This window comes from Sorghum bicolor, chromosome 8 (genome assembly GCF_000003195.3).
Source record: "Sorghum bicolor cultivar BTx623 chromosome 8, Sorghum_bicolor_NCBIv3, whole genome shotgun sequence".
NCBI lineage: Eukaryota > Viridiplantae > Streptophyta > Magnoliopsida > Poales > Poaceae > Sorghum > Sorghum bicolor.
This window is the reverse complement of record NC_012877.2, coordinates 22,121,794-22,141,747: the sequence shown is the minus strand read 5'-3', so window position 1 is coordinate 22,141,747 and position 19,954 is coordinate 22,121,794. Positions and strand designations below refer to the sequence as shown.

Genomic DNA, 19,954 nt, shown 5'->3' with positions numbered 1-19,954 from the left:
CACCCCTTTTTATGCGACAGACTGACAAGATGGCAGGACGCCCCCGTCAAATCGTAAGTTAATACGACGATACGACGTTTTCAAAACATTCAAGAAATTAATTTGAAGGTTTTAATCAAATAGTTCGGGGACTATACCGACCACCGAGCATGATATGCTCGGGGACTGGTCGACTAGTCCGCTCATTCGAAAGTCCGGGGACTGTACCGACCATTGAGCATGATATGCTCGGGGACTGGTCGACTAGTCCGTTCATTCAAAAGTCCGGGGACTGTACCGACGACCGAGCATAATATGCTCGGGGACTGGTCGACTAGTCCGCTCATTCGAAAATCTAGGGACTGTACCGATCACCGAGCATGATATGCTCAAGGACTGGTCGACTAGTCCGCTCATTTGAAAATCTATGGACTGCTCCGACCATCGAGTATAATACGCTCAGGGACTGGTCGATCAGTTTGTTCCATTGTATGCTCAGCGGCTGGTCAATTCAAATTGCATAACGTCTAATTGGGTAATTTTAACTTTATAGACCTTGCTACAAGGCTCATACTTTGCCTTCCAGCAAGCTCGGGGACTACATCAGTACGATGCATTTCAGTTTTCTCTTTTCTATGAAGGATTTCCTTTTTTGACCCTGGCATCACATGACTACGTCACCTATTACCAGGCTCGGGGACTAAGTGGGCACACTTCACTTTGCAGTGAATTTGCTTGCTTTTTGAAAGTCTATACTTTTCAGAAAAGTAAAGTGGGCACACTTCACCAGGAAAGAAATCTTTTTTGATTAAGAGCACCATGCATTCTTCGAACAACCTGCTTCTTCGATGTCAATTTTGATCAACTGTCTTTTGAGTTGGTCAAAATACCGTTGCGACTGTTTGGGCGACTTTCATACTGTTCGAAGATGTCAAGCCTTGTTGGTCGAAGAAGCTCAAGACGGTGTGTTACATCATAATACATGGAGCTCGGGGACTAGCTGTGGGGGTATAAACCCCTATACCCTTACGGCTAAATTTGGGCCAGAAAGCTTGGCCCATCACGAGACGGTTCGAGGCTTGATCCAACTGCTCGGAGTTTCGCGCAAGGAAACAGGACGTGGAGATCAAGCAGCATTGTGATCGATTAGAATAGAAATTGATATCGTATTATCTATGGCAATTGTAACCGACTAGGATTAGTTTCTAGATTTCTAACCCTGCCCTCTGGACTATATAAAGAGAGGCAAGGGACCACCCTAAGACAACTCAACTCAACAAAATTCGATACACAACAATACAATCAGATGCAGGACGTAGGTATTACGCCCACACGGCGGCCGAACCTGGATAAAATCCTTGTCTGTGTCTTGCGTCACCATCAAGTTCGTAGCTTGCGCACCTGTCTGCCGATAAACTACTACCGTGGGTATACCCCAAGGTAGACTGCCGACTAGCTTTCGTCGACACAGCCTAAATACAAGATACATTTGATAGATTAGGTCGCATAGAGTAGAATGGATAGGCACCCAAAACTTCTCTTTTCCGATGAAGGACGCAAAAGAGAAACCAGAACACCATCCTTCTCTAGCCGCCCTTCGTTAGTCCTCTTCTCACCTTCTTGCGCCGGATGAAGGAAATGCCGACGATTCCAACCCCAATCCTAGCCAGGCGGAGATGGCGGAGCAATGGTTGCCTCTGCCACCGCAGAGCAAACAGGCGCGAAGAGGATGGATGCCCTGGATCGGATGCTCACGTGGTTGGCCCTCGCCGATGACGAGCGCCTTGCGCCAGTGCTCGCTCACGTCCTTCCTTATGCGGTCACCTCCCTACACATGTGCAAATCCAGACAATGAGGAGGAGGTGGAGCGCGAGGAGGTGGCACCTACAAAGGCGATCGAGGCGCACAACGATGGCGTTGTAGGCGTCAAGGAGCATGACGTCGAAGTCGAGGTGTGCGGCAACTGCAGTAGTAGATGAGTTTGCCCTTGCGGGCGCTAGCAAGCATGGGGCCTGCATCCGTGAGAGTGAGCACGAGGAGGTCAGCCACCTGTGCCGCCGTGGCATTGAGCCGATGCCAGTGCGACAACCCCGAGACGCTGCTCTCACCGGACAAGATCAGGAGAAGACCTATATTTGCGTTCGGCTTTGCTAGCCACCCACAATGCGTCATGCGTTTGTCTACTCCATTGGAGTCTATTTGTGTCCTTCTAAAATACTGTGTACAACACATTTTAGGTTTTGGGGTCACATTATGGTCTTGTTTAGTTCTCAAAATATTTTACAAAATTTTGCATATTCCCCATCACATCGAATCTCGTGGCACATGTATGAAGCATTAAATATACATAAAAGAAATAACTAATTACACAGTTTACCTGTAATTTGGGAGACGAATCTTTTAAGCCTAGTTAGTCTATGATTGGATAATATTTATCAAATACAAACAAAAGTGGTACTATTCATATTTTGCAAAATATTTTGGAAGTAAACAAGGCCGACCCTGTTTAGTTGGCAATTTTTTTGGTTTTGAGTACTGTAGCACTTTCATTTGTATTTGATAATTGTTGTCCAATTATGGACTAACTAAGCTCAAAAGATTTATCTCGCAAATTGTAGATAACCTGTATAATTAATTATTTTCTATATTTATATTTAATATTTTATACATACGTTCAAACATTCGATATAGGGAGAATCTTAAATTTCAAACTAAACAAGGCTATTCTGTTCAGACCTTATTTAGTTTCCAAAAAATTTTAAGATTCCCTATCTTATCGAATCTTTGTCCACATGTATGGAGCATTCAATATAAATGAAAATAAAAACTAATTGCACAATTTGTCTGTAATTTGTGAGATGAATCTTTTAAATCTGATTACTCTGTAATTGGATAATAATTGTCACATATAAAGGAAAGCGATAAAGTAGCGAAAACTAAAAAATTTCAAGAACTGAACAAGTCCTCAGGCGTTGTTTAGATGCAAAATTTTTTTTGGATTTCGCTACTGTAGCACTTTCATTGGTTTATGACAAATATTATCTAATCATGGATTAAATAAGATCAAAAGATTCGTCTCACGATTTACAGCTAAACTGTATAATTAATTTTTATTTTCGTCTATATTTACTACTTTATATATGTACTACAAGATTCGATGTGACGGAGAATATTAAAATTTTTTTAGTTTTTTAAGTGATCTAAACAAGGCCAGTTATATAATATAAAGGCCTAAAAAAAGAAAAAAAAATCCCCATCCTCTCGTCTTCCCTGTCTCCTCCAAAGTCCCCTTTCTCTCTCTCCTCACTACCCCAAAGCAGCAGCAACAGGCCAGCAGCCGCTGCAGCAAGCTCGAAGCAGCAGTCAGCGAGAGCCAATTCCCCGAATCGCCCCTCTCAAATGCGAGTCCTCGCCTGAGGAAGCCCCTCCTGACCTCTTCGTGGTCCCCGCCGCGGCCATCATGCCGCCGCCGGCGGTGGAAACGCCGGAGTGGCTGCGCAACCTGCCCGTGGCACCGGAGTTCCGCCCCACTGCCGCCGAGTTCGCGGACCCCATCGCCTATATCCTCAAGATCGAGGCTGAGGCCTCCCGCTACGGCATCTGCAAGATCGTGCCTCCGCTCGCGCCGCCGCCGCGGGAGGCCACGGTCGAGCGCCTCAAGGCCTCCTTCGCTGCCAATGCGGCCTCCACCGCAGCCGGCGACGTCGCGGCCCCTGCACCCACCTTCCCGACGCGGCTCCAGCAGGTGGGTTTCTCCGCCAAGAATCGCCGCCCCGCGAGCCGCCGCGTCTGGGAGAGCGGCGAGCGGTACACGCTGGAGGCCTTCCGCGCCAAGGCCCGCGACATCGAGATACCGAGGCACGCGGTGCCGCCCAAACACGCGACGCAGCTCCAGCTGGAGGCGCTCTTCTGGGGCGCCTGCGCCGGGAAGCCGTTCAACGTCGAGTACGGCAACGACATGCCGGGCTCCGGCTTTGCGGCGCCGGAGGAGCTGAACCTCGACCTGGAGGGCGCCGGAGGCAATGCGGCGCTTGCGGCGAGGGACGTCGGGGAGACGGAGTGGAACATGCGGTTGGCCCCTCGGGCGCGGGGCTCGCTGCTGCAGGCGATGGGCCGGGACGTGGCCGGCGTGACGACGCCGATGCTGTATGTTGCGATGCTGTACAGCTGGTTCGCGTGGCACGTGGAGGACCACGAGCTGCACAGCCTCAACTACCTCCACTTCGGCAAGTCCAAGACCTGGTACGGCGTACCACGCGATGCCATGCTTGCCTTCGAGGACGCCGTCCGCGTGCACGGCTACGCCGACGACCTCAACGCCATCAGTGCGTGTGCCCTCCCACTTTTTGCCCTTTCTACTATGCTATGTTTTTGGTTTAGCTTCTAAATGGTTTAGTCCCTTTTTATAGTCACTCCAAACTGACTAGAGAGGACTATAAAGGCCATTTAGTCCCATTTAGTAACAGTGTTTGGTTAAAAAGTGACTAAATGGGAATAAATTTAGGAGATGCTAGGTGAACCAAACACCCAGTTTTCTGCTTTCTTCTTTACTGGCAAAGTCAAAACTTTTTCTCCATGTGCCGCTGTCTATATGCCACTGTGCCCAAAACAGGTTTCTTCATCAAAAGGGAAAAAACTGAAATGTTGTCAGCAACTCCAAATGGGCCATTTTACATTTAGAGTACCATGTAAATTAAGCAGAAATCAATGCCATTTGGTAACACAAGTTTATGACTTTAATGGACTTTAAGGAAGAGAACAAATCAATGAGCTATCATTTTTGGTACTAGAGGTTCTGATTGGACTATTGATTGAACTTGAACACTGATTTGAGCTGTAGCAAATCTGATCAGCATATGACAGGGTACTTCCTGTCTTCCTCACCAGGCAGTGAAGACTTAAGGGTACGGGGCGGGGTGGGGCGGGGCGTGGTGGGCTTTCACAAGAGAAGTGAAGTCAATTTTTTTTCTTACTAACCTCTGCTTCAGAATGACATGACTAAATCATATGCCAAAGCATACTTCCTCTACAAAGATGTGCGCATCATTGTGGATTTGTGGGTCTTGCCCTGTACTTTCTTTTGTTTCTTGCTTGGATGTTTTTTCTATGGAGTTGATACCAGGTTGATATGGATAGGAACAGGAAGTGATTACAATTGCTGGATTAAGTGAAGTAGCAGCAGTAGAGGAGACCACCCTCCCCTCTACTTCTGCTTGATATTCACAGCTGCACTAGTGGTTATAAAACATACATGAGCGGCTGAGGACACTCCCTCTTATTACTCCCATCCTATTCTTAGCTAGCTAATCCCTAAGCAAGTTTTACCAATTGAACAGATTCTAGCCACTAAAGCCATCTACATCTTCTTGTTCCTATTATACTGCTGCCATCTTCACACCTAGTCTTGGTTTTTTGGGTTTTCTAATTGTTGAGCAAAGTGGAAACTTTTTTCTGTAGAGTAACAGCAATGTGTCAAAAAGAAAGGAAAGCTAGTTAGTCAGGAGCTCCAAATGAGCATTTTGGCATTATAGTGGCATATAAACCAAGCAGAAATTAGTACTATTTTTTAGCACAAAACCTATGCCTGAAGAAAACTTATGTACTTTGTTTTTCCTCTTTGTTGGGCAAACCAAAAAGTCAAACTTATTCTTCAGGGTACCTTATGTGGGTGCCAATATAGTGATGTGCAAAAGGGAAAAATGTATTAGTTAAAAAGTGATACCAGATAACTTGGCATATCATGCTGAAGTTCCTGAACTTAGTTTCTGTGTTGTTTACTTACCTAAACATCTACTCCCTCCAGTCACAAATACTTGACACATTTGACTTTTCATAGTCTTCGATGTGTATCTTGGACCACTAATTTCTTCTAGAAAATATACATAAAATCCTTCAAATATAAGAGATTTTGCAAATATTTTGACTTTTGAGTACAAATCGACATATATAACCTACACACTTCCAAACTAAATAATGTAATAGTTATTGATGTTTGTTGTTTTTAAGTTCGACCAAATCTTGTTCTAAACAAGTTTTTGTGATTGGAGGGAGTAGCTGGTTTTAGTGGATAGGAGTTTGGGGCTTTGGGCAGCAGCAGCTGCACTTGCTGAAATGCAACAACTCAGACTCTCAGAACGCATGCACACTCAACCCTATGAACGCACGCACGCAAACCCTACCCCTATGAGCATCTTCGAAGACTGGGCCGGCAAATCAAGATTCAACGGGAATGTCGCCTACCACTGAAAGCACAATGCCGATAAATCCTAGAATATTCGCTCCCACGGGGAGTCGAACCCAGGACCTGAGGTGCTACTGAGGCTCTTGTGGCCACTAGGCTACAGGCCCTTTCACAGATTGTGTACTAGTTTGTTCAAGTTTTGGTCAATTTGATTTGACAGTTAACTAAGAGGTTGAGATAGACTCAGGATATTATCTGTGATTGTTTCTTTATGTTGACATTTTGTAGATGAAGTTCCAATCTATGGGAACAAGCCAACCTAATGTAAAAAGGTCTACACTCTGAGTCCTGTAAAATTGAAGTAGTCTTTTTTCATCCCTAAAGTTTCTAATCGCAACCTATAGTTGGTTTGTATTTGTAAATAGCAAAATGGAAGTTGGGGTGACAGACTTTACAATTGAATGATTTAGGACTTGGTAGAACTAAAAGCGAGTATATGAGGTTCGATTCGGCACTGCTTGACATGAGGATGGAGACGTTAGCATGGAAGGTTAAGTAATGCCCAAGGATACCTTACACTTACAGTATTTGGGATGAATACTAAAGAGAGATGGAAAAATCTTAGATGTGAGCCATTGAATTTAGACAGAGTGAATAAATTGCTAGACATCCGGTATTCTTTGTCACAAGCAGTAACGTGCCACAGAAGCTAAAGGGTAAGTTCCATATAGGGCAATTAGACCTGCAGTGTTTATGGTGCAGAATGTTGGTCCACTAAATGGCGATATGTTCAATAGGAATGTCAAATGTGTATGTTCTGTTGGGTTTGTGATCATAAAAGTTGAGGTCTAGTTCGAAAGGACAATATACGTGGTAGGGTAGTGGTAGCACCAATTGAAGAAAAAGTCGACCAACTCTGGTTGAGGTGTTTTTTTTTTTTTCCTTTTTTTTGTGTGCTACATATCCAATGAAGTTCTCCAGAGGCACTGGTGCATAGCAGATCTTAAGGCACATCAGTAATGCAAGGAGGCTAGGAGAGGCAGGGGTCAACTGAATCTGACATGCTGTTTTGGAAAACTGATGAAAGATAAATTATTTATTAGGGGTGTTTGATAGTAACCCCTTAGTCTCACTCTTTAATTATGAATGCTTCAGTTTTCTTCACTCTGAAGAGAAAAGCTTGCTGATGGATTGCTTATCTGGTGCAGTGGCCTTTCAAATACTAAATGAAAAGACAACTGTGTTGTCTCCTGAAGTGCTTCTTTCTGCTGGAGTTCCTTGCTGCAGGTGTTACTGCATTTCTTAACATTATTTTTGTGGCATTTTTCTTGGCCATTATTTTGAGTATTGGGTATAATGATTGATAGATACTTCTCCAAAGCAGATTGGTTCAAAACCCTGGTGAATTTGTTATCACATTCCCTGGAGCTTATCATTCTGGTTTTAGCCATGGTAAGCCATCTAACACATCCATATTCATATAGTGCACTTACTGGGTTAGCACACTGTTCCTTGAATCACTGTCAAAAAAAAGTTCCTTGAACTAGCTATCTGGTTGCTCTTGTATGCTAAGTGTGGTCCAGTCCTTAAACTGACTAGTGTTTAGAAGGGCTATAATTTTCAGTTAACATATTAAGTGAAATGCTAACCTTGCAATTACATATTTATGATACAGTGTTCATGTTCATGCATATTTTCTTATACTTGTAGTGGAAAATAGTACTTCAGTATCTTGCTAAAGTCACTCACAGTTGCACATGGAACATCTCTGAATGCAATAATTAATTTTATTTCACTATCCATGTTTCATAGGATTTAATTGTGGAGAAGCAACAAACATTGCTACACCTTGCTGGTTGCAAGTGGCTAAAGAAGCTGCAATCAGGAGGGCTTCCACAAATTCGGGCCCAATGGTGTCTCATTATCAACTGCTTTATCAGCTAGCACTGTCATTACATCTAAGGTTTGCCTGCAGTAAATATGATCTCAATTGTTGTCGTTATAGAACTTTTCAATTGTTTATGGATATTGGAGAGGATGCCATCCAAATTATATGATATCAGATTTCTTTTCTTGAATGCACATGAGACGCATATCATTGCATTAAGTTAGGAGATAAATAAATGACAACACTGTTAGAATATAATTATAACAGCCCATATTGGGCTTACGGCCCATTGGCCTTGTACTCCTAGCCTGACTTGTATTAGTACCACATTGTAACTTGTAGATGTACCGCAAGCCTTCCTGGCTATATAATGAAGGTCACCCCCCTGGTTAGGGTGTGCGGTGTTTCTCTACATGGTATCACGAGTTTAGGGCCCCAATCCTGGGTTTCCTTCCCTGCTTCCGCCTCCTCTGCGCCTTAGGGCGTCAACACCGCACTAGGGCTCCGCCTCCAGGTCGCGTGCCCCTCAGGCCGCCGCCTCCCCACGCCGCAGCCCAGGCCGCGCGCCTCCCAGGCCGCCCCCCAGGTTGCCGCAGTCCAAGCCGCGTGCCGCTGCAGCCCAGGCCGCGCCCCCCAGGTCGCCGCTCTAGGCCGCGTGCCTCACCAGGGCCGTCGTCCCCAAGCCACGATCGTCATGTTGACTTCGTTGTCGGCTTCTTCCACCATCTCTGGCGTCGTTGGTGCCCAGACAGCTGGCGCGCTGGGGGACGCTGTCGCTCCTCCCTTCTACGTCGCCTACGCCGTCAACGTGAAGCAGCACGTCCCGATCGCCCTCAGCCTCGAGCGCCCCAACTTCTCCAAGTGGAAGGCTTTCTTCTCCGCTCTCTGCGCCAAGTACGGGCTGCTCGGTCACATCGATGGCACGGAGGACGCGCGCCCGGCTGACCCCACGTGGTCTCAGCCTGATGCCTGCATCCGTGGCTGGATGTATGGCTCCATCGATGATCAGGTTCTCGACCTCGCCATGGAACCTGATCTGTTCGTCTCCGTCGAGGCCCTGTTCCAAGCGAACAAAGAGTCTCGCGCTGTCGTTCTTGGGCAGGAATTCCACAGCATGTCCCAGGGCGACCTCTCCATCGACGCCTACGCCCAGCGGATGAAGCACACCGCCGATGCCCTCCGGGAAGTCGGCCACACCATCTCCCCGGGGCAACTTGTGCTCAATCTGCTACGTGGCCTCAACGCTCGTTTTGCCAACACCGCCGACATCATCGCCAACACAATGCCGCTGCCCGACTTCAAGGCTGCCACCAACATGCTTCGCGTCAAGGAACTTCGCCTTGGTCTTGGCAACGAGGGCAAGGAGACCACCGCTTCAGCCCTTGCTGCGTCCACTGTCTCCTCCTGTACCTCCCCGTCCTGCAGGTCCACTTCCTCCCCGACGTCTAATCGCGGAGGCAATGGCAAAGGCAAGGGAGGCAAGGGCAAGGGGCGCAGTGGCAACGGACGCAACCAGCAGCAGCAGCAGGGCGCCCAGCAGCAGCATGGCGCTCCACAGGGCTTCTCCGGCGGACGTCAGGCCCCTCAGCCGGTCGGCCCTTGGGTTTGCTACAGCCCTTGGGCCGCCTGGTGGCCTCCTCAGCAGCAGCCGCCGCAGTGGAGGGCGCCATCAGCGCCTACTCCACCGCTTCCGCCTCCGCACCAGGCCCACACCGCCTTTGCGCCGCCTCAGTTTTCGGCCCCTCCGGCGTACGGGTCCTGGGATCAGGCGGGTCTGATCGCTGCCCTCAACCAGATGGCGATCCATGGGTCCAACCCCTAGGTCATGGACAGCGGAGCGACATCCCACATGTCCTCCAACGACGGTATACTCCTTTCCCGCCTTTCGTCACCACCGTCCTCCATCACGGTTGGCAACGGGCAATCTATTCCTATTCTTAGTCGTGGCACATCTCTTTTACAAATAGCTGATCGTCCCTTTTATCTTGATAATGTTCTTGTCGCTCCACAACTCACCCGTAATCTGTTATCTGTTCGATAGCTTACTCGCGACAATAACTGTTCTATTGAGGAGTTTGATGCTTCTGGTTTTTCTGTTAAGGATCTCAAGACCAAGACAGTCCTCCTTCGGTGCAATAGCAACGGGGACCTCTACACCATCCCACATCACATGCCTCCTCGCTGTCATGTCGCTGTCGTCTCCCCGGAGCTGTGGCACTCCCGCCTTGTCATCCAGCATCCGCTGCCGTCGCTACTCTAAATAAACTTTCAGCTATTCAGTGTAATAAAGCAGCTCGCCGCATTTGTCATGCTTGCCAGCTCAGTAAACATGTTAGGCTGCCCTTTGCTAGTTCAGTGTCTAGTACATCAGCACCTTTTGAACTTGTTCATTGTGATGTCTGGACCTCTCCAGTTGCGAGTATTTCTGGGTTTAAATACTATCTTGTGTTAGTAGATGATTATACACATTATTGCTGGACGTTTCCGCTTCAGCACAAGTCTGAGGTTCATGATCATATTGTTCAGTTTGCTGCTTATGCTCACACCCAATTCAGTTTACTTTTGCGTTGTTTTCAAGCAGATAATGGCACCGAGTTCCTCAACAATGCCACTGCTGCCTTCTTGGCTGGCCGCGGCATCCTACTCCGCACTTCATGTCCTTATACATCTGCTCAGAATGGCAAGGCCGAGCGTATGCTTTGCACGCTGAACAACGCTGTTCGCACACTACTAATTCATGCCGCCATGCCTCCCCCTTATTGGGCCGAAGCTCTCTCCACCGCTGTGTTCCTCACGAACCGGTGGACGTCCTCGTCCAAAAACAACGGTATACCCTATCACCTTCTTCATCACAAGATGCCAGACTACTCCATTCTAAGGGTTTTTGGCTGCCTATGCTACCCTAACCTAAGTGCCACGACTCGCCACAAATTGTCTCCTCGTTCCACGGCGTGTGTCTTCCTCGGTTACCCTCCTTCACAGAAGGGCTATCGGTGTCTCGACCTGTCCAACCGCAAGCTTATCATCTCGTGTCACGTCATTTTTAATGAGACTCACTTTTCGTTTGTGGCCTCCAAGCCTCGACCTGATTCACTTGATTTTTTGGTACAGGATATACTTCCGGCACCTGCTCCGTCCACCTTGGTCGGGCACACGCCGCTCCTGGAGGACGCTGGCGATCCTGTCGGGCTGGACCTGGCCATCCTGTGGTATGGTGCTGCCTACAGGTTGCCCCAGGGGGTGCGCCCGTCTGCTCCAGCTGGTACCACGGGTGCTCTTGCCGTGGCTGTTGCGCCACCCTAGCCTGGTGGTGGCCAGCGGCCCTCACCTGCACCTGCCATCGCCGTGGTGCCACCCCAGCCTGGTGGTGACCGGCGGTTCTCTCGCGTCTACACTCGGCGCCCTTCTCCGGAACAGCAGCAGGCTGTCCCTCCTCTAGTACAGCAGCCGACTGCACCTCTTCCCGAGCAGCAGCCAGCGGAGGCACCTCCACCACGGGCGACCCGCTCTAGGACGGGCTCTTTGCCCCCGCCTATGAAGCGCTAAGGCTTCGCTACGACATCGACTTCGACTTCTCTGTTGCCTGCCAATGCTCGGGTCGCCCTAGCTGATCCAAATTGGTGTGCAGCTATGGCCGATGAATACAAGGCGCTCATCTACAATGGCACATGGCGCCTCGTCCCTCGACCGCCTCGTGCCAACGTCATCACCGACAAGTGGGTCTTCAAGCACAAGTATCATGCTGACGGCTCTCTGGCTCGCCATAAAGCCAGATGGGTCGTTCATGGCTTCTCGCAACAGTACGGCATCGACTACGATGAGACGTTCAACCCGGTTGTCAAACCGGCTACCTATCAGGGTCGTCCTCAGCATTACGGCCTCTCGCTCCTAGCCGATACATCAGCTGGACGTGAAGAACGCCTTTCTTCACGGCCATCTGAACGAGGCAGTCTATTGCCAGCAGCCGCCCGGTTTTGTCGACCCGGCGGCTCCCAACCATGTCTGTCTCCTGCAAAAGTCCTTGTACGGACTCAAGCAGGCGCCCAGGGCGTGGCACCAGCGGTTCTCCGGCTTCGTCCAGCGGTCTGGCTTCACTACTTCGACCTCCGATCCGTCCCTCTTTGTTTACGAAGTGGGTGCCGACATCGCCTATTTGCTGCTCTACGTCGACGACATCATCCTGACAGCCTCGTCGACCTCGCTTCTTCGACGCCTCACCGAGCTCCTTCACTCTGAGTTCGCTATGACAGATCTCGGCGATCTTCATCATTTTCTTGGGATCTCTGTCACGCATTCTGCGGATGGCCTCTTCCTGTCTCAGCGCCAGTACGCTGTGGACCTGCTCCAGCGCGTCGGCATGGCTGAGTGTCACTCTATGGCAACTCCAAGCTCTCTACTACGGACGGCGCACCGGTGTCGGATGCCACTCAGTACCGCAGCCTCGCCGGTGCACTACAGTACCTCATGCTGACTCGTCCGGACCTCGCCTATGCAGTTCAGCAGGTTTGCCTCTTCATGCACGACCCGCTAGAGCCTCACCTTGCGATGCTCAAGCGTGTTCTGCGGTATGTCAAGGGCACCCTGTCCACCGAGCTTCACATTGGCACAGGCAGCATCACCAGCTTGACCGCCTACTCCGATAGTGATTGGGCTGGTTGTCCAGACTCTCGGCGCTCCACTTCAGGCTACCGTGTCTTCCTCGGCGACAACTTAGTCTCTTGGTCCTCCAAACGACAAACTACGGTCTCTCGTTCGAGTGCGGAGGCTGAGTATCGTGCTGTTGTGCACGCTTGGCTGAGACTTGTTGGCTTCGTCAGTTACTTTAGGAGCTCCATGCACCCATCTCATCGGCGACGATCGTCTACTGTGATAATGTCAGCGCTACCTACATGGCCCAGAATCCAGTTCATCATTGTCACACGAAGCATATTGAGATAGATATTGACTTCGTCCGTGAGAAGGTTGCTTTGGGACAGGTTCGGGTGCTCCATGTTCCATCGTCTCATCAGTTCGTGGACATTATGACCAAAGGGTTACCTATACAGTTATTCACTGACTTTAGGTCCAGTCTTTGTGTTCGTGACACTTCCGCTTAGACTGAGGGAGGGTGTTAGAATATAATTATAACAGCCCATATTGGGCTTACGGCCCATTGGCCATGTACTCCTAGCCTGACTTGTATTAGTACCACATTGTAACTTGTAGATGTACTGCAAGCCTTCCTGGCTATATAATGAAGGTCACCCCCCTTGGTTAGGGTGTGCGGTGTTTCTTTACAAACACACCCACCGACCCACCCACCCACACTCTCTCTCTCGATGTATTCATTTTAATTATTATCTATTTATGAACTAGAGAGGTCTGTTACATCACAGCATCTAAAAAATGGATATCAAATAACAGTTCTGTAATTCTGTTTGTGTAATTGTCTGGGTTATCATGTCACTGGAGATTGAATCTAGATGATATTTTCATTTTATAGGGAGCCGAAGAATTCTCATATGCCTAGAAGCTCTCGTCTAAGGGACAAGAAGAACGAAGGTGAAAGAATGATCAAAGAAGCATTTGTTGGAAGTGTAATAGAAAACAACAGTTTTCTGAGCATCCTTCTTGACAAGAGTTCTTGTGTAATTATCCCGGAGATTGAATTTCCCCTTCCATCGAGGGCACCTGAAGTCACTGATAAGCAAGGCTTGATTGCTGGTCCCTGTAGTATTAGCCAGCAAAAAGCTGAGGAAGTTTATGGTGATGAAATAGATGAAATTGAAGAGGCTGAGAACATGAGTGAATCAACCACTTCCTCTGCATGTAGCCAAAGAAAGTTCTATGAAACAAAATTTGGAACAGTTAATAGTACTGCATTCTGCTTATCAACTTCTGATATTAAGATTGGAGTAATTGGAAAAGGTAGATCACATCAAGAAGGTGGGCTCTTAGATCAAGGGCGGTTGCCATGTGTTCAGTGTGGCATATTAAGCTATGCATGTGTAGCCATCATTCAACCTAAAGAAGCAGCAGTCCAATATGTCATTTCTAGGGAGTGCATGTCATCAAGTGCAATACACAGAGAAATAATGGAATCAGATGATACCTCAAATCGGATGGCAATAGCTCATCAACAAGGTTAGCAAGACATGGATCCACTTGCACTATTAATGCCCGGTCCTCAAGATTTTCCTTTGACTTGATATCATTATCTAGCCTCCACAATTTCACATATTAGTGTTAAATAGTGATAGTGATAATATTTCTCTTTGATCTGGTATATGTCATTCTAATATTAGTCCTCTTTTATGCTTCTGGTCAAATGGTTGGTAAAAGCAGAAATTTCATAAATCTACAGCTATGCCATGCACTTGTGCATCATAAAAGGTGACCGATCTTCCAATTTTTCTTGTTAGTAACCCTTCCAGTCACAACTCATAATTTAGTCAATTTTGACATTGAATCTGCTGATAAAACATAACTTTTATACGGATACCAGATAATAATTCATAACCTCAATAAACACTGTATTGTTTAAGTACTTTCTAACATACCTCATAATTGACAATCAAAATGTCCATAAAATATTGATGGCCAAAGTTTCAATTGTTTGCAAAGTTCAGCTAGGCACTAGGCGGATTCTAGGCGGTGACCCTCCGCCTAGCGCCTAGGCGTTCTAGGCATTTTCCTAGGCGCCGGGAGAAACAGGGGAGGGGAGAGGAAGAGGAGCAGGGGAGGAGGAGCTGCTGTCGGCGGAGGGGAGATGAGCAGGGGAGGAGTTGCCGGCGGGGGAGAGAAGATGAGCAGGGGAGGGGACTGACCTTGGGGCGGGGTAGCAGCCGGCGGTGGAGCAGGAGGACGGAGGAGGCAGCGGGGATTTCGCGTGATTTCCCACGGCTGAAGCCATCCGCGCGCACAAAAGGCCGCGCCGTCCGCCTCCGCGCTCCACCATCAGCCCGCGGGGGCGAAATTTCGCGGCTCAGCTCCACGACGGCCTCGGCGCCGCCCAGTGCCTAGATGTTGCCTACCCCCGTAGGCGAGGCGGGTACCCTTCGTCCAGCGCCTAATCGCGCCTAGGCGCCGCCTAGCGGAACACTGATTGTTTGGCTGAATCATCTTTCTGTTGCACCTAATTTTAACAAGGATTTTCTTTTGAAATGAACTCTAGAGTGAATGTTTTAGTGAACTATATTACTTGTTTCTGAATTATTTATCTTTTTAGTTAGTTTAATTCAGTTGACATCACTTTCCTCTGTGATGCTCAAGACTGATCAACAATATATTTTTATTTTGTTTCTATTGATGTCTTCTACCTTCGTGATTGAACGGTATGAAAGTGTCATTGATTGTAATACTAAATTTTTTATTGTAATCAAATTATTCTTCCAGTGCATAGTTTGAAGGCCATCATGTAAATATATTGTCTTTTTTCAACAGGATATGCTTGTGAAACTGATGATAATACAAGACAAAATGTGAGTGCAGCCCAAGTTTCTGGTAGGTGTAGGCAGCTATACAGCAGCAGCACCCATGGATGCACTTCCGCCCTTGGGCTTCTGGCTTCTGCTTATGAATCATCAGATTCTGATGAAGAAGCAGAAGTACCTAATAATATATCAAACAATTGTGAAAACAATGACGTGGCAAATGGAGTCCCAAATATTCAGTCCTCAGGAACATCAGTTCAGGATCCAAATACAAATCTGCACTTATATGAAGAGGAAAATGACTCCAGAGTAATAGCTTCTCTGATGCAACCAGTGGAGGAGAAATGTATTGCTATGACTCCTGTTAGTATGGAAACAAATATGATCCATCTAGCAGATCAGGGAGAGTCACTAACCTCCCATGAGCAGTGGCATGCGTATCTTGATTTTGATGATGATCTAACTGCATCAGGTGTAAAAGCCTCTCCGAAAACTAGTTTGAGCACAGCTAAAGGTGCAATGGAAACAGATGCACTGACTTTGTTCAAGTACAGCAAGGATTCTTGCAGAATGCACGTGTTTTGTCTAGAACATGCTTTGGAAACTTGGACACGACTTGAACAAATTGGTGGTGCTAATATCATGCTTTTATGCAATTCAGGTAGTTGCACTTTCCCTGCAAAATTCTGTTGGCATTGCTCCTTCGTATTTCTCTTTATATCCTGTTTACTTCTTAGAATGATTAGTGGCAGTACGTTTTTAAATAAAAAACTCGACCAGGGGGAAAGGATGTCCTCCGATTTTGGTTTAAACAAGTTTGTGCCAGCCTTCAAACCTGGACTGGCAATGGGGGTTTCATTGTACCCTGGATCTTTACGGTCTAACCAGTTTAACTCAGGATGTGTTGGCATATTGCATTTTGATGATTATGACAATGGCAGAGACCTAATCCTGCAATCTTTTGCAACATGGAATTTTTCATAGCTAATTCACAATGCATTTGCAGAATATCCTAGAGCAGAGGCAGCAGCAAAAGTTATAGCAGAAGAACTTGGTATGAAGCATGCTTGGAAAGATATCACTTTCAAAAAAGCAACAAGTGAAGACACTGGAAGAATTCAATTAGCTCTTCAGGATGAAGATGCTGAACCTACAAGTAGTGACTGGGCAGTAAAAATGGGTATCAACATATATTACAGTGCCAAACAGAGTAAATCTCCACTTTACAGCAAGCAGGTACCGTACAATCCTATCATTTACAAGGCATTTGCTCAGGAAAATCCAGACAGCTTCACAGATGAAGAAGGACAGCGATCAGGCACAACAAAGAAAAAGGTAGCTGGATGGTGGTGTGGCAAAAATTGGATGTCTACCCAAGTTCATCCACTTTTAGCTCGTGAACAGGTAGAACAGAATCATGAAACAGTTTACAGCAAAGCGATATTCTCTGCTAGTTCTTGTGACAGGATGCAAGAACAATCAACAAGATCTACTACCCTGATCAGCCGAAGTTCTTCAAAAAAGATATCCAGAAGAAAAGAGGGGGACTCTGTTGAGAAATCTAGAGGAAAAAAGAAGAGAAACAGTGCCAGTGCTTGTGATGAAGCTGCTTTGCAATACACAGTGTATGATCAGCCTGTAGATTTTGATAATCATGCCAAATATGAAGATGGAGATGAAAGTGAAGGTGTGGACGCTCAGAACACCCGGCAACATCAACAACATGAATCACGAAATAAAAAATCAAGTTCTAAGAGGCGAAAGGGTAATAATAGAAGCAACAGCTTTTATGAGCTACACAAGGACAATGGTGACATTGACTGCAGGTTTGTTACAGATAGCACTGAAAACACCTCAATAGGTGACTGGGATAATAGTCCACCACAATGGTGTGATGTCATAGCAGTGAAATCTAGTGCTCGATTGCAAGGTAGTAAGAGGTTTAGCAAGGAGAAGGCAAGTGATGGTTTGTCAAATGTAAACAAGAAATTGCTAAAGATGGGTAAGAAAATGAGTAATAAGAAGCAAAAGAATGATAAAACAAATAAACAGTTTCAAGAAAATCGCAAAAAAGCTGACATAGTGGATTTGCTTCGTGATGAAGATGATGGAGATGAAGCCACATACACAAAATGGAATGAAATTCCAAAACAAAAAACAGATGACGTGAGAGTAAAATCTAGAGGCAAAATGCAAAGTGGTAAGAAAAAAGTCAGCAAATGTCAGGCAAATGATGATTTGCACAATGGAGGCAAGGAAGCTAAATTTTCAAGTGACATAGAAGTGTGCAACAGAAGAGATGGGACAGCAGTAGACAACTGGGAAGAAATTCCAAAAGAAAAAGCTGATGAGGTGAAAGTGAAACCCAAAATGCATAGTGGTAAGAAAAAAACAAGTAAACATCAGGCAAGTGATGGTTTGCACGATGCAGATAAAGGAGCAAAATTTTCTTGTGATATAGAAGGGTGTGACATGAGCTTTAGCACCCAGCATGACTTGTCGCTGCACAAGAGAGACATTTGTCCTGTCAAAGGATGCAAGAAGAAGTTCTTCTGCCATAAATATTTGCTTCAGCACCGCAAAGTGCACCTGGATGAAAGACCGCTCATGTGTTCATTTCCAGGCTGCAAGAAGACATTCAAGTGGCCATGGGCGAGGACAGAGCACATGAGGGTGCATACAGGGGTGCGCCCATATGCATGCACAGAACCTGGCTGCACTCAGACATTCCGGTTTGTCTCGGACTTCAGCCGTCACAAGAGAAAGACTGGCCATTCGTGTGATAAGAAAAAGAAGAACGGTACATAGGTTTTAACTACTTATGCACAAGTACAGGTTTCTTCTCTGACGGGGATTTGAAAGGGATGCTAATTGAATAATGTCATCTGGTTTCATTGATTGCAGAATTAATCTGCATTAGGAGTCTAATTCATTTCATTGTTTACTGCTGCTACATAACAGCTGATTTACTGTGGCTTTAGGTCCAACTGACCTGCTGTTGGCTGGGATTATTCCATGTCAATTGTATCGTTCCTTGGTTCATCCTGAGAAATTTGGAAATTTCTGTTGTCAGGAACGTTGAATTTAGTGTAGTACGCCTGTTATTAACATGCGTGTTAATCTGTGCTCAATTGCTCCTTTTTATTTTTACATTTTAAAATCAGCCTACGGAAGGATTTTTTTTGTGTGATAAATGATGAGTATATTAGCTGCATGATGAAGCAGCAATGAGGGAGAAACACTCCCCGTACAAAGTTTAGAGTCTTCATTAGGCCTTGTTTGATTAATTCACATGTGTCAGAGTGGATTGGAATGTAACTTATAGTGCGTGTCATGGAAAAGCGAAGATGAATGAAAAACATGCGCTGTGGTGTTTAGCTTTCTTGGAGACTTGCATCGTTGATGGAGCTGTGGTTGAAAAACCTGTCCAGCTAGAACATGCGCTATGCTCGATGTCCCATCGAGTTGTGGAGTGGTCACGACTATTGAAGTAGGACACCATCTGTTGATTTTGAAAACGGGACATTGCGCAGAAACCACCGCTGCGGACGATGCCAAAGCTGCTGCTTCAGCCATTATAACCAAAGCAGCTGCTTCAGCCATTATAAATGAGGTGTTATTTAGCGCTGCTTTGAAACTGTCTCTTTTGACTCTGACCACCTTCTTGTTCAATTTTGTTATAAATATTATTTATTTTGTTATAACTTATTTTATCGTTAGAGATACTTTAATAATGATTTATTTATTTATTTTTACATAAAATTTAAATAAGATTGTTGAAACCGTTTTTGGACATGTATCTTTGGATACGCACCTGGAGTTAATGAAGTGTAGATTGGCAGGTGGGGCAATGGTGACTAGTCTACAGGGGAGTTGCCGATGAAGGTTGGTGCCGATTGAAAAACAACCGAATATGACCAAGTCCAGGAGTGGTGATGTGTTCGTATGACTAGTGCTGATGGTTGCCGATGGCTGTAACAGGCGGTCTGCCGATGCTTATGAAGAAAAGCGCAAGGGTTGCCGATTGACTCGTGGCGGTGTACCGATCGGTTGCGGAGGATAGTTTAATGATTTTCTTAGTTACTAGAATTCGTTTTGTATGCGGATTCCGTTTAATTTGGGATTCGAGTTCTAGTCGTGTCTGGATGTAGTTCTTTTGAATAGGGTATAAATATAGACCCCGTGGTAATGTGATGAGACATCTATCAATCAATCAAACACAAGTTTTTACACATATTCTAGCATCTACTTTTCGACGACTTCGTCATATTTTCCTTTTACTACGAGTTCTTAGAAATCTGTTGAGTCAAACTCGGCGTGTTCTCAAGTTCCGCGTGAGCACCTCTTGGCCGTGACATCCGGGCGCATCGCTGTTGTCGGGACCAAAGTGTTCGAGTTACCACCTTTGTCGATTGTAAGGTCAAATCGGCTGGCACGCCTTAACGTTTGAATTTGGTATTAGCCCTTTGTGTTTGCAGATCAGTTTTTGCACCA

At 46.4% G+C, this 19,954-nt stretch overlaps 1 protein-coding gene across 1 annotated transcript; it reads left to right on the top strand.

Moving 5' to 3' along the window:
- LOC8155407 (lysine-specific demethylase JMJ705) lies at positions 3,236–18,591 on the top strand. The gene is made up of 7 exons (XM_021446041.1): positions 3,236–4,304; positions 7,369–7,447; positions 7,545–7,612; positions 7,973–8,123; positions 13,531–14,171; positions 15,471–16,121; positions 16,467–18,591. Exons 1-7 carry the CDS (start codon positions 3,440–3,442, stop codon positions 18,266–18,268), a joined length of 4,257 nt encoding a protein of 1,418 aa, XP_021301716.1. The 5' UTR covers positions 3,236–3,439; the 3' UTR covers positions 18,269–18,591.

Excerpts from the sequence above, each read along its gene's own strand:
- LOC8155407 (XM_021446041.1), top strand. The coding sequence starts at position 3,440 with ATGCCGCCGCCGGCGGTGGAAACGCCGGAGTGGCTGCGCAACCTGCCC. Across the intron at positions 8,124-13,530 it reads GCACTGTCATTACATCTAAG|GGAGCCGAAGAATTCTCATA; the intron begins GTTTGCCTGCAG and ends TTCATTTTATAG. Across the intron at positions 14,172-15,470 it reads GGCAATAGCTCATCAACAAG|GATATGCTTGTGAAACTGAT; the intron begins GTTAGCAAGACA and ends TTTTTTCAACAG.